The 12,481-nt window shown below is 44.6% G+C and overlaps 1 protein-coding gene across 4 annotated transcripts in view; it reads right to left on the bottom strand.

The window, feature by feature from the left end:
• Nucleotides 1–192: 192 nt before the first annotated feature.
• Nucleotides 193–12,481, bottom strand: part of LOC6564678 (optomotor-blind protein) — a 71,326-nt gene continuing 59,037 nt past the window's right edge. For 2 of the 4 annotated variants that reach the window (XM_043216275.1, XM_043216278.1), the window contains exons 4-7: nt 7,255–7,401; nt 7,113–7,189; nt 1,986–2,245; nt 193–1,814 (exon numbers count right to left, since the gene is read on the bottom strand). In XM_043216275.1, coding sequence (XP_043072210.1) covers nt 739–1,814; nt 1,986–2,245; nt 7,113–7,189; nt 7,255–7,401 — 1,560 coding nt within the window. In that variant the 3' untranslated portion in view covers nt 193–738. The remainder of the gene's footprint in view (nt 1,815–1,985; nt 2,246–7,112; nt 7,190–7,254; nt 7,402–12,481) is intronic. The other 2 variants (XM_043216276.1, XM_043216277.1) reach the window with 2 other exon arrangements.

Raw genomic sequence — 12,481 nt, 5'->3', positions numbered from 1 at the left:
ATAAGGTTGTTATGCTTAATTGCTAAAAGGGAGGTGTTTTTATTTTTTTTTATTTTAAAGGATAATGCAAATAGCTTGAACTAATTGCAAGAGCACTGGGCAACGTTTAAGGAAACGAAAACAACTCTATTTTTCCCACTATATATATATATGTATATATACTTTTTTTGTCCACTCTCTTTCTATCTCTGACGATCTCTCTCTCTCTCTCTTTTTATTCACTCGCTCTGTCTGTCTCTTTAAACTAGGTTTTAAAAGCTGGCGGGTCCTGCGCATCACAAAAAAAATTACAGGCTAGGCGTTGCTTAAATATATCAATACCCCCTAAAAAAAAAAAAAAAAAATTGTTGAATTACAACTATACGCAAAGCGACCCGCAACATCTCTAGGCTCTATGGGTATTAAGTGTGTGTGAGTGTGTGTAGGGTATGTGGGTGTTTACTACATGCTATATGCTACAATGCCGATATAGATCGCTGGCGCTATTTACAGTGGGAGCGTACGCAGTGTTGGCTAACTGCCGCCACTGACTAGAGCCAAAGCCAGGGCCGGAGCGCGGGCCATTGTTGGGCCCCACCAGCAGCTAGTGGGTGCCGCACGCTAAAGCTGCTGCAGCTGCACCGTTTGCGGTCAGACATCAACATCTAAATCAATGATCGAGCTGCGATCCTGCTCATCATCATCATCATCGTCATCGAGGCCGCCCTCCTCGCAATCGGAGCGGCCGTCCTGTAATTGTCACTGATCCGTACCACCCGCCGCCGCCGCATGATGCGCATGTGTATGCCCGTGCGGATGTCCATGCAGATGCGGATGCTGATGCGAATGCGTATGATGCACCTGCGTATGATGCAGCTGTGCCGATTCCTCCGATATCAATGAGGCAGCCGCTGCTGCCGCCGCTGCTGCAGCTGCCGCCGCTGCCGCAGCGCTGCCATTGTGCTGCACCTCGAGACCGTTGACCATCTTCTCCATGCTCTTCAGCTCCGATGGCGAATGCTGCGGCTGTCGCTTAAGCAACGATGGCGGCGTTGTAGGTGACATTGATATGGGTCGCGTCGGCGGCGAATGCGAGGAGGCTCGCGGCCGCGGGCTCGAGCTCAAACTGCGCGGCCCATTGTCCAGGGCCAAACCACCGCCGCCGCTGGTGTGCAGCAGATTGGGCGGAGCGGCTGCATCGGCGCTGCCATTGCCGCCGCTGCGATTCGCATTGGAGCCGGGCGTTACTGCATCGAAGGCGCTGCCCAGGCTGCCCGGCAAACTGTACGGCGAGAAGCGATGGCTCTTCAGGCCCTGCAGCGGTGATACGGGCGTGTGGCCAGCGGCCGCATAAGCGTGCCCAAACAACGCCGGATGCTGAGCGGCCAGAGCTAACTGCGCATTGAAAAGCAGACCAGGATTGAGACCGGCGGGATTCATGGCAGCGGCTGCTGCCGGATTGTGCAGCAGTCCCAAATGCGGCGGCGGATATAGTCCGTGCGGATAGAGGTAAGGCAACAGATGCGGCGACGGGTGTATCGGTGGTCCCACTGAGATATTGGGCGACGGATAGCTGCCGGCTGAGCTGAGACCTGCTGCTGCCGCTGCAGCGCCTGCACTACCGCCAACACCCTCCTTAGGGCTGCCCGTTGAGGTGGGGCGAAAGGCACCGCCGGTGCTGCCGCCGACGCTCTCCGAGCAACTTGAATCGCTGCCATCCCGCTCCATATCGTCCGCTTGCAGACGGCGACGCAGTGCTTCCTCCGCATTAACCGCTGCCGCATGCTCACCGGCGCTAGCGCCAGCCAAATGATTAAACCAGGCAGCCAGTGCTGCTAATGCAACGAGTGGCAAGTAAAGAGTGACGAGTAACGATCAACGGGTTATATGTAACGAGTAGAAAAGAGCGAGAAATTTGTAGCAGTTAGACATGTTGCTAAAAGCATTGGATCAGCTCAGCTGAAAGACACTGCTATTGCTGGTTCTATGTTCGTTTGACTACTCACCCGAGTGCTGGTGCGCATGCATCTGCTGCAGCGAGTGGCTCAAGGGCAACAGCGGACTCTGTGGTGGCCCCACCACATCCAACAGTTTATCCTCATCGTCCTGCTGATTATCCAGTAGCGCCGCCGCATGTGCCGGATGCAAATGTGGCGGTCGACCTGCATGGCCCAAATGCAGTGGCGCCCGTGAGCTGCTCACATGTGTGGGATTTAATTTGTCCGAGTCGGACCCTCTATTCGACATGAGCGCCTGCCTGTAACAACAGTTGGACGAGAACACAAAACAAATTAGAACATCCAATTGTCAAATCGAAAATGCTTCTATACCTAAGCTAAGCCAAAGCGTTAAATGAGTTAAAAGTGTTGTAGCAAATTATATTCATATCTACATACACATATACATATGCTGCTGAAATATTAATTCAATCCTTTTTGTGAAAATAGTCAATTTTACAGTCATGATATTTAGACTTACTGGTCTGAGTCTATGCATCTATATCAACTTGCAACGTTTATTAAGTTTGCTTTAATTCTGGACTCACATATTCCCAGAAATTAAAGAAATAAATAACAACAAAATGTTTCTTTTTTTTGTTTGTTTCTTTGCTACTTAGTAGCTGTGAAACTTTTTTAAATTCCAATAGGTTTAAGTAAATGCAGGATTTGTCCACAGTATTAAGCAGCCGAATATCGATAAACCGGCAGAGGTTTGCAGCAAACCAAAAAGAAAATTATTCTCCCTTCATGCTATAACACTATTCTTTTTATCGGCTACATTCAAATATGTCGAAAATTGAATGAGTTGGAAATCCAATCAAAATGTTGTAATATTTTGCGTTTTAGCGCTGTTGTTCTATGCATTAGGCTTTTTGGATATACGAGGCACTGACATAATATTTTTGCTTGCTGGAATATCTGTTAAATGATAAAACGCCGCTGCCGGCAACTGAATGTAATGTAGTTGGTGGAGGATTTGGTGTGTGCTAGGAGCAGAGGGGGAGGGGCTGAATAACCGGAACCTTAATTGAAATGTAACAATGGCAGGCGGAAACAGCCGGCAGTTTGTGTCTGGGCCGACAATGAAATTGAAAAATAATTCAAAACACGTTAGTGTAATTTAGTGTCTGCACTGTCCGTAATGCCCCGTAAACCCCCATCACACCCCTATACACATACACATACACAAAAGCTCACATACACACACACACACACACACACTGCCGGGGCCAGCTTGTCCGGGTTGATGGTTAAGCTACGTCCATGCATTCTGTACGTTTGCTTTTTTGTTGTTCACACATCAAAGCAACATTGCCAGCGTTAGTCCGTGTTCGCAAATTGGGCAATTTACTAACACACACTGCCAGGCACACACAAACACACACAGACACACACAAACACACACGTATGCATGTGTGTATCATTATCACAGCAACCACAGGCCGGAACCACCCATAGACAGGAGCTAGCAATTTCGCCACAGGCGTCTTCTTTTACACTTAACTGTTTTTCCACGTATTTCACATCACCTGTGTGTGTGTGTGTGTTTGTGTGTATGTGTATATATACCTAATTTAATAGCAAATCAATTTGTGTTAATCCAGGCAGCGTACTGAGCCCACCCACTTGACAGCAAACGGCAACAACTGCTGATGGGAAGCAAGGCAGCGCCCAAATTGGGGCGCAGAAAATACATTGCTGTTGCTGCCTAAAAATTGCACACTGTCCAAATAATACTAGACCTGCTACAGGGTTCAGGCTGTAGACACCAAAAATATATATAATGTACATTAAAAATGTTTAACGTTGCACCTTACCAAAGTCTAAACATAGCGCTAAACCGCTCCTGTACATTACATGTTACTTAACAATAAATTTCGACACTCGCACGAAAAGGAACTAAGACGTTTATCTTGGCTTTTGTGATGTTGCCACCGCTAACACGCCCCCTTTTTGCAGTTGCAGTTGCCCAGGGGTAAAGGCGCCCGAAAGTTGTTTGAAATTGCGCGTTTTGTCTGCTTGCGTTGCCCTGTAATTTTTGAATTATATCTAAATTTGCGGCTTAATGCAGCCCACACACACACACACACATACTCACATACACACCCACATGCCCACTCGGGTGACGCCCAGCACAACATTGGCAAATTAGCAGCCACATAATATAACTCAGAGAGAGAGAGAGAGAGAGATAGAGAGAGTATTGCTATAAAAAGAGTGCGTCAATTGTCAACTGACGCCTGCGGCTATTTGTCTGCAGCAGCAGGAAGGAATGGGGATGGGGATGGGGAGGGGGAGGCTTTGGAGAGATGCAGACTAGCTAGCAAATAAATTTGAAAAGGAATTTCAATTGCTGGCAGCTTATCCGTTTGGTTTGCTGCTTCTACTGTTAAAACGGTTTTCACTTTAGATTTCCGTTTGCGCCCGCTGGCAATGCCAAAGCAATTGCAAAGAGTTGCTCAACGAGTGGGGAGGCGAGGAAGCGAGATGAATATCATTCCGGCGGAAGTTGCACGGAAGGGGGTAGCGGACTGTGGCATAGTTGCCACCAATTAGCGGCGCTTGCTGTGAAGCGACACCCAAGTCGCAGGACGACGACGAACGATATAAATGTCGTCAGGGTGTTGTTATTGTTGTTGCTTGTTGTTGTTTGTTGTTGTTTGTTGTTTGTCGTCGCTGTTGTTGCTGTTGCTGCTGCTGTTGCTAATGAAGCGCGTGTTCTACAAAAAAGGGTTAACCACAAAAAGTTCACTGCCGCATTGAGAGCTGCTTAAATGTTTTTTGTTTGCTGCCAATTGATAAGCCCCGGAAACGGTAAAGAAGTTATTTGTCCTAAGTCGCACTAATTGCCCAGGTGATTATGAGCCAGCACACTCGGCATTCTCGGCTAATTGAAAGTCTATTCACAAGTCTAAGCTCTTTAGTGGTTACAGGCTGTGGACACACCAACACAAACAACACCCCTAACCCCAAATAAACTTCAAATCAAAACACTAGCCTACTCTCGAGCGCAGGCATTTAATTAATAATTGGCGTTAACTTTGGACAGACAGCCTTAAGTCAAGCCAAGAAAGCCAAAAGTCTGACACATACTTGTCACAGCAATGACCAGCCAGTTGCTTGGACCTCAAAATAAGGCGTATTAGGGGGATGCGGTGTGGCTGACTGGTAAATGAAGTCAAGGCACACTTTTTACAGACAGCCAAATGGACAGGCAGAAACCAGTAAAACAAGTAAGTAAGCCACATCAGAGTATGTACGACTTGAAGTTATCCTGTAGCCAGTGATGCTAGCTCTTGTTAGCAATAGAGATGGCATTTGAATGTGTGCTAATTGGAGTTGAAACATCCGATTGAATTCATAAAATGTTACAAGATTACATTTACATTTCAAATGTTTAAGAATGCAATTCCAAAAAAAATGTACAAATAAAAAGCATACAAGTAGCTACTATACGAGCTAGATACATTCCGCCTGATTAAAACATTTCATAGTCAGTTTAAATTTGTAAAGGAAATCAAACAAAAACCATTACCACAACGAAACAAACAGTTTTGGCAAGGGATTTTGGTTAGCGGGAAGCGAAGTAGGGAACTTGGCGGCTAATGCCAATCAAGGCGATGTAATCAGTTTTACAACAATCAGCAACTAAAACAGGATGGGCAGCCAAGTAAATTGTTTGTGTCAATGCAGCAAACAGAAGACTGATGGAGTCGTTTCTGTTCCACGTTCCTTTCCGCCCCAGCTCATCATCGTCATGTCATTGTCAGTTACACACACACACACACACACACATATACATACATACCCATAAGCACATACATACACAGAGTGAAAATTGATTTGTAACGTTTAACAAAACGTTGAGCTAACTATCAAATGTCATTCATCATTATGCTAAGTCACAGATTGCAAACAGGGACGGGCCGCTGCTGTTGCTGCTAATGCTGCTGTGGCCGGAAACCGGAACCACTCCAAGCTCCCTGACTGCCCTGTGTGTGTGTTGACTTTTTGGTTATCCCTCAAAAACAATTGCGAAAAGTCAAAAGCATTTGATCAGCGCCCACGCTGCAGACACCGCAGGCGCTCAGTTTTGCCCAACAGGAAATTGAAATCAATCCATCAATATGGATTACAAGCACACTGCTGCAAAGGGGGCGGGTACTGTGGAATGGGGCCTCCTCAATGACCAGACCAAGGTGCCAGTCATCATCATCATCATCATCAGGAGCCCATCATTTTGTGTTGAGTTTGCGGCCACTGGATCTCGAGCCAGAGTTCATGATTCTAGTCCCCTCGACCCCGCTGTGCTGTGCTGGACTCATTGGCGCTTTGTATGACTTGCAATTTGACAAGCAGCAGGCTAATTAGTTCCGCACAGATTTGACAAAAATTAATGTCTGTGCCTAACAAGCTACATATACAGAAACAAGACAGACAAATGAGCGCCGATAGAACTAAAGATACTACAGATACAGATACAGATACAGCCATAGTTACAAGTTAGACAAACAAGCGTAGCCAAAATGCCACTCGATTACTAAAAGTGAAGTGCAGCTCAAAGTGCTGATTAGTTTGCTTTAGAAGCGTACTTAAAGGGGGAGGACAGTAAATATGGAAAGAGACTGATGTCTATTGTGTTGAATGTAATTTTGTCCAGACAGCAGACAGTGGACAGTGGAGCTTCGTGCAGATGCATTGTAAGCGCTTTTGGAAGCAAATAAATGCCATGCGATCTGTGCAGAGGCTAAATCACAAGGATGCAGACACAGTCGGGATTAAAACACCTATCGGGTTTTTAATCAGATAATGGCAGAGTAGCTTCCAATAAGCCTGGAATTGTTGTTCTTAATACGTTTGAGCAAATACTTTGAGAAAGTCGTTGAATGATTTGCAATATTAAATATTATAATATTGAATGTCAATGGATGTAAGAATTATCTTAGCCATTAGCTATATTGTGGAACTGCAATAGGCAATATGTGAACAACATTTTACTAATCTAATAAGTAACATCGGGCAGGATCTACATATCCTATTTAACGTAACTGACGGCTAAACAACTTCAACTCAAAGTTAACGCAAACCCCACTTGTTCTCAGTGCGTAGTTGCTTAACTCTAGTGATACTCACTTCTTTTCCCGTTTACCAGCACCAGTATCACGAAAGCCCTTCGCAAAGGGATTGTTGTCAATTTTCAGCTGAGTTATCTGCAAGTACATGTAAATATGTAGAATCAATACAAATGCATGATCAGTCTTTATGGATAGCTTACCTTCTCATTTTGATATGCAGTCACGGCTATAAACTCCGTCTCCTTGAAAACGTACGTGCGAAACGTTGAATATGGTAGCTTCAAGATATCGTTGGCTCGCACCAAATGAAAGCGCGGCTGATATTTATGCATTGAGTTCAGTATTGTCTACAGGAATACAAACAGAAAGAGAAAGGTATAAGGTGTGGAAGAGAGAAAAAGGCAGAGAGAATGGGATTAGTTAGCTTGACATGCAAAATGTAATGGGGCAACAAAAAAAAAAACAAAAAAAAAATTGCACAAAGTATTCCGTCTGTCGGCAGTAACTTGACAAAACTTGACAGGCCCAAACAGAGACACACACACACACACACACACATATATATATATGTCTGGAGTTAAAGTATAGCTACCAAGATATTGCAAATGGCTGTGTGGATATTGCAAGTTGGCGACATTCCTGTAGGCGACCACCCACCAAAGTGCACGAGCCGACCAAGAGACCAGGCCCAAACACAGTGGCAGAGAGAGAGAGAGAGAGAGAAAGAGAGAGAGCGAGCGAGAGATACAGAGAGGGAGAGAGAGAGAGGGAAGAGGGCGTCGGAGTTTAAGTCATAAAATATGAATTTGTCTGCAGCAAACGCGAATGCGAACTCAGGACCCCCCAAGCAACAACATTCGCGACTGTTGCAAAAGGAACACCTTTTTAATTACCATAACTCGTCGAATCGACTTCGATTAAACGACAGCCGAACCCCCGACAACAGAACTGAACACAAATCAACAGAATCAAACCGAAGTGAACTCAACTCGAAGAGCGTATAAAGCAGTGCGGCAGACAAGAAGCCGGAGTCTATGCCGAACCACTAGATCGGACCAGCTCCAGTTGAAGGCTTTACCTTGTTTTCGGCTCTCGTTGCTGCTGCTGTTGCTGCTGCTGCTGCTGTTGCTGCGTGTGGACCCCACAAGCTGTTGATGTTGTTGTTGTTGCTGCTGCTGCTACTACGACGGACTTCGCCATTTTGTTCATGTAATTTTGAAAACATGCACGCGACTTTTGCCTTTAGGCTCTAGCTGTTAGTCTGTGGCTGTGGCTGTGGCTTTAGCTGCCTTGGCTGCTGTTGATGGCGACGACAACAACACCACGGACTGAGAACAGTAACAACTGGCTGGCTGACTGGCTAGCTGGCTGGCTGGCTGGCTGGCTTGTATCTAGTGAGCGTATATATCTTTTATCTGCGCTTGATTTGTACGCCCTTTGTAAGAGACCACCAATGGCGTTTGTGGTGTCAGGCACAAAGGTGTGACTAATAAGACTGTTGTTGCTGTAGTTGTTGTTGTTGCTCATATTCTCAGCAATATATATTTGTATAACTTGTTTTCTGACTTCTTTTTTTTGTGTTAATATAAAGCTGCAGTAACAATAACGTAAAATTACTTAAGCTGCTAAAATGTCAACTGGAGTAGATTCAGAATGAGTAGTGCATTAGCAAAGAGAATGCACAAGAAAATGTATATTTCGCAGCAAGTTAAACAGAAGGTGATATCGATGACCAACCAGTGTTCACAACAGTGAGTAGACAAGCAACGAGTACAGTTGTGCTCATCAGAAAATTACTGAGCTACACTATTTTTATATAGGTTGCCGACAGATAATATCTTACAGTAATTTACAGCAGAGCAAAGTCCCATATTGATATTTACATCAAAAATGATCTGTAACTGTCGTTGAGACCAATTAAAACAATAAACAACAACGAAAGTTAGCCGCTTTAGTTAGCCGTTAGTGTGTTGAACTATCTTAGCTGCTTTCTGATATCCAATTTAATTCATTTCTAAATAACTACAATAACAAAGTTACAGATATGCTCGCAATTGTAAATCGATTATCAGTCATTAAATTGATTCTCACGCTGCTAAAGCAAGCGACTCATCAACTTTGCGGACTTGTTGACGTCTCTCGGTAATTAATATGAATACTGTATGGACTAGTCTGAGTATGCAGTGAGCAGCAGTCGCTTAAAAGTTGTATCTGTAGCCATGGCTATGGTTTTTATTGCCTACCCAAAACGCATCAAGGTTGAAAAACTGATTAATTGTCGGCGTCGCCATTTTGGACTGGACACTCGCTGCAGTTGGCTGGCAGCCAGCACTCAAAAGAACTCACACTCACACTGAAACGGTCTTACACTCGCAATCACAATCACAATCACAATTGCCAAACGCCAAACGCCAAACGCATTCGGTTTTGGACTCGGATTCGGATTCGGAATCGACGGCTGGTGAATTGCTTGTGACATGGCCGAATTGGGCCAGGCTTAAAAGGCAAAGGCAAGCAGTTTATTGCCAAGCGGCTTGCTGTGCGCTCATCAATCAAATCAAGCCGAGACGCTGAGTCGCAATCGTTTCTTAGTCCATAAATCGTTTGGCGCAAAGCGCGTTATTCGTCGTCGTCTACTTAAAACGTCGTTTGCTAATTTGCTTTAAATTTATTGACACATAAATTCATTTGGCAACAGCAGTAACAACAACAACAACAACAATAACAACAACGGCAAAAGCAACAACATCATCTGCATTACTGGTTGTGCGTTTTGCATGTGTCTAGAATTTATTGATAAAACAATTTGCATTATTACGTTCAATTTTATTCAATTTCTTTTTTTTTTTTTTTGTTCCCTCTTTTTAAGTTGTGCCTCGCAACGAGTTTCGCATTTTTTCATGCAACTAAACTGTTGTTGAGGTGCGTTCAGTGGAGCTGGACGGGGGAGCGCAAAATGTATTGCAAAAGGCGCAAAATTGTCATTTAAAATGTCATTCGTCGACGAGCTGCCAAGCTTGAATTGCGATTTAAATGAAAATAACCGTGAAGATACCCATAAAAAAAAAAATAAATAAATAATATGTGCATGCAACACAGCAATGTGCTTGCTGTTGTTGTGGCTGTTGTTGCTGCTGCTGCTGCTGCTGCTGCTGCGTTTCAGTTTTCCAAATGGGCATAAACAAGGCTAATTAGACATGAAGTGCGATTACACAGACGCCACGCAGTCGTCGTCGTCGTCGTCGTCGTCGTCGTCGTCGTCGTCGTCGTCGTAGTCGTCATAAAACAAGCAACAAATCAGCTGAGGCAGCCACCGCAGCAATAGTTGCTCTTGCTTTTTATTATTGTTGCTGTAGCTAGCCAGACAAAAGACAGAAGGCTACAGTTGTTGGTGCTGCTATTGAGATTGTTGCTGTTTTGATTTTATTCACTGATTGAATTGATTGGCAAGCAGCTTTAATGCAATTATACGTCAAATATTGTATAGATTTCTTAGATTTTTTGTATATGATTGTTTCGTGTGCATCTAATGCAAAATGCAGTTACAATTGCTATTGCTGTGACTGTTGCTCTTGCATTGCGGCACGTTTATAGGCGGTTGCAAGTCGCCTGGCACCTTGTCCACTTGGCCAACTCCAATTCAATCCATGGGCCACTTAATCACTCTATATATCGCCCGGATGACAAACTGATTGAGCCGCCGGTAGCTACAACCAAAAAAGGCAGCAGCAATTTTGGTGCTGATGCTGCTGTTGCTACGGGGCTACGTGCTGCTGTTGCTTGGAGTCGCATCTTTCACACTAGTCATGTGTCCCGATACTCAATAGCGCGTCTCCTCCTCCTCGTCCACCTCCTCCGACTACGCCCCAGCCCCTGCCCCTATCCCTGCTGCCCAGCCACATGTCACGTTTGCTTTGGGCTTTTGCGTGTTGATTGCTGTTGTTGCTTGCTCATTGCTGTAGTTGCTGCTGTTGCGATTGCTGTCGCTGCTGCTGTTGCACACTCATTGTTGGCATATTATCACATAATTTAACTGATGATGGCACCGCAGTTGCTGTTGTTATTGGCATTGTTGCTGTTGTTGCAGTTGGTATTGGCTGGCTTGTTTGCTCACAGCGCTGTGTGATTGCTGTTGTCAACTTGTTGTTGTTCTTGTTGATTTTATTGCTGTTGTTGTTGTTGTTGTTGCTGTTGCTGCTGCAGCAACTACTGACGGTTGTCCGCTGTCTGTTGTTGTCGGATGTTGGCGTGCTGCTTAATTGAATGATCACTCACACTTTGATTTGGCATGTTTTGTTCGCATGCAACCACCAGCAGCAGTAGCAGCAGCAGCAGCAGCAGCAGAAGCAGAAGCAGCAGCAGCAATAACACGGACGATCGCTAACGGTTATCGACAGTTGCATCGACCGAACTCCTCTTAACTTCTACAGCGATATCTTCACTTGATCGTGAGTGAATGCCAGCAACCGCAACTGCCTCAAATTACAGCTAGTTGCAATCTTCTGCAATTGGTATGCACTTTTGAGTAGCTGCAATGATCTGAAGTGTAGAGCAGGCATGTAAATAGCTCGGTGCAGTAATAAGGAGTATTTATCGATAACTCGATTCAAAATGCTTTTTTCGTTTGGTTATGTATAATATTTCGATAATTCGAAATCCACCGAATTCTGTATCGATACATTTAGCGTATAAGTTCCATTTAATTTGGATTTAGATTGTGGCTTATTCATTGATGCTACAATAGTCAGACGAGATCGAAATAATGCTCTTAAAGTGTCAGCAATGGTGTATAGATGATTTTAGTATATCGATATGGAATTGTTATCAATCAATGAGTGTAATTTTGACTTGTATGCAAACTTTGTTTTAGCTAATTCTTTATAATTTTCACAATTTAAATGTCATATAATCGAGCCCACTCGTTTTGGCCAAGTTCTAAGACACCGCTGCGTTAGCAGCTAATCTTTGGCTTGCTCTCACACTCCCCAGCTTTCCAGTTACTGCTGGCTGCTCAATTAGGCAACACAGGCAAACAGGCAGGCAGCTACCAAAACCATTTTCGGCTACCTGTTGACCAATTATGGACATAATTGAAGGCGCCGACAACGACAATGATGATGATGATGATGACGACGATGATGATGATGATGACGACGACGATGATGATGATGATGACAATGACGATGTCGTCTGCTGGCTGCTGCAGTAGAATGTGGAGGCTCAATTCATATTGAGCATTGGGTTTTATAAAGCTGTCGCTAGATTGTCTTAAGCTGCTTTCTGAAAGCTAAATCGATATGCATATTGAGCGATCTATACCATAAATATCAACACGAAACGCGGCTCGAAACATGTCTTAATTAAGCCACCAGCTCAAGAAGACGCAGGGGCGGAGGCAGTCAGCCAGCGAGAGAGGAACATAAAAAG

The sequence above is a fragment of the Drosophila grimshawi genome, unplaced genomic scaffold, assembly GCF_018153295.1.
Source record: "Drosophila grimshawi isolate 15287-2541.00 unplaced genomic scaffold, ASM1815329v1 contig_848, whole genome shotgun sequence".
NCBI lineage: Eukaryota > Metazoa > Arthropoda > Insecta > Diptera > Drosophilidae > Drosophila > Drosophila grimshawi.
The sequence above is the reverse complement of the archived record's forward strand: the minus strand, read 5'-3'. Positions and strand labels throughout refer to the sequence as shown.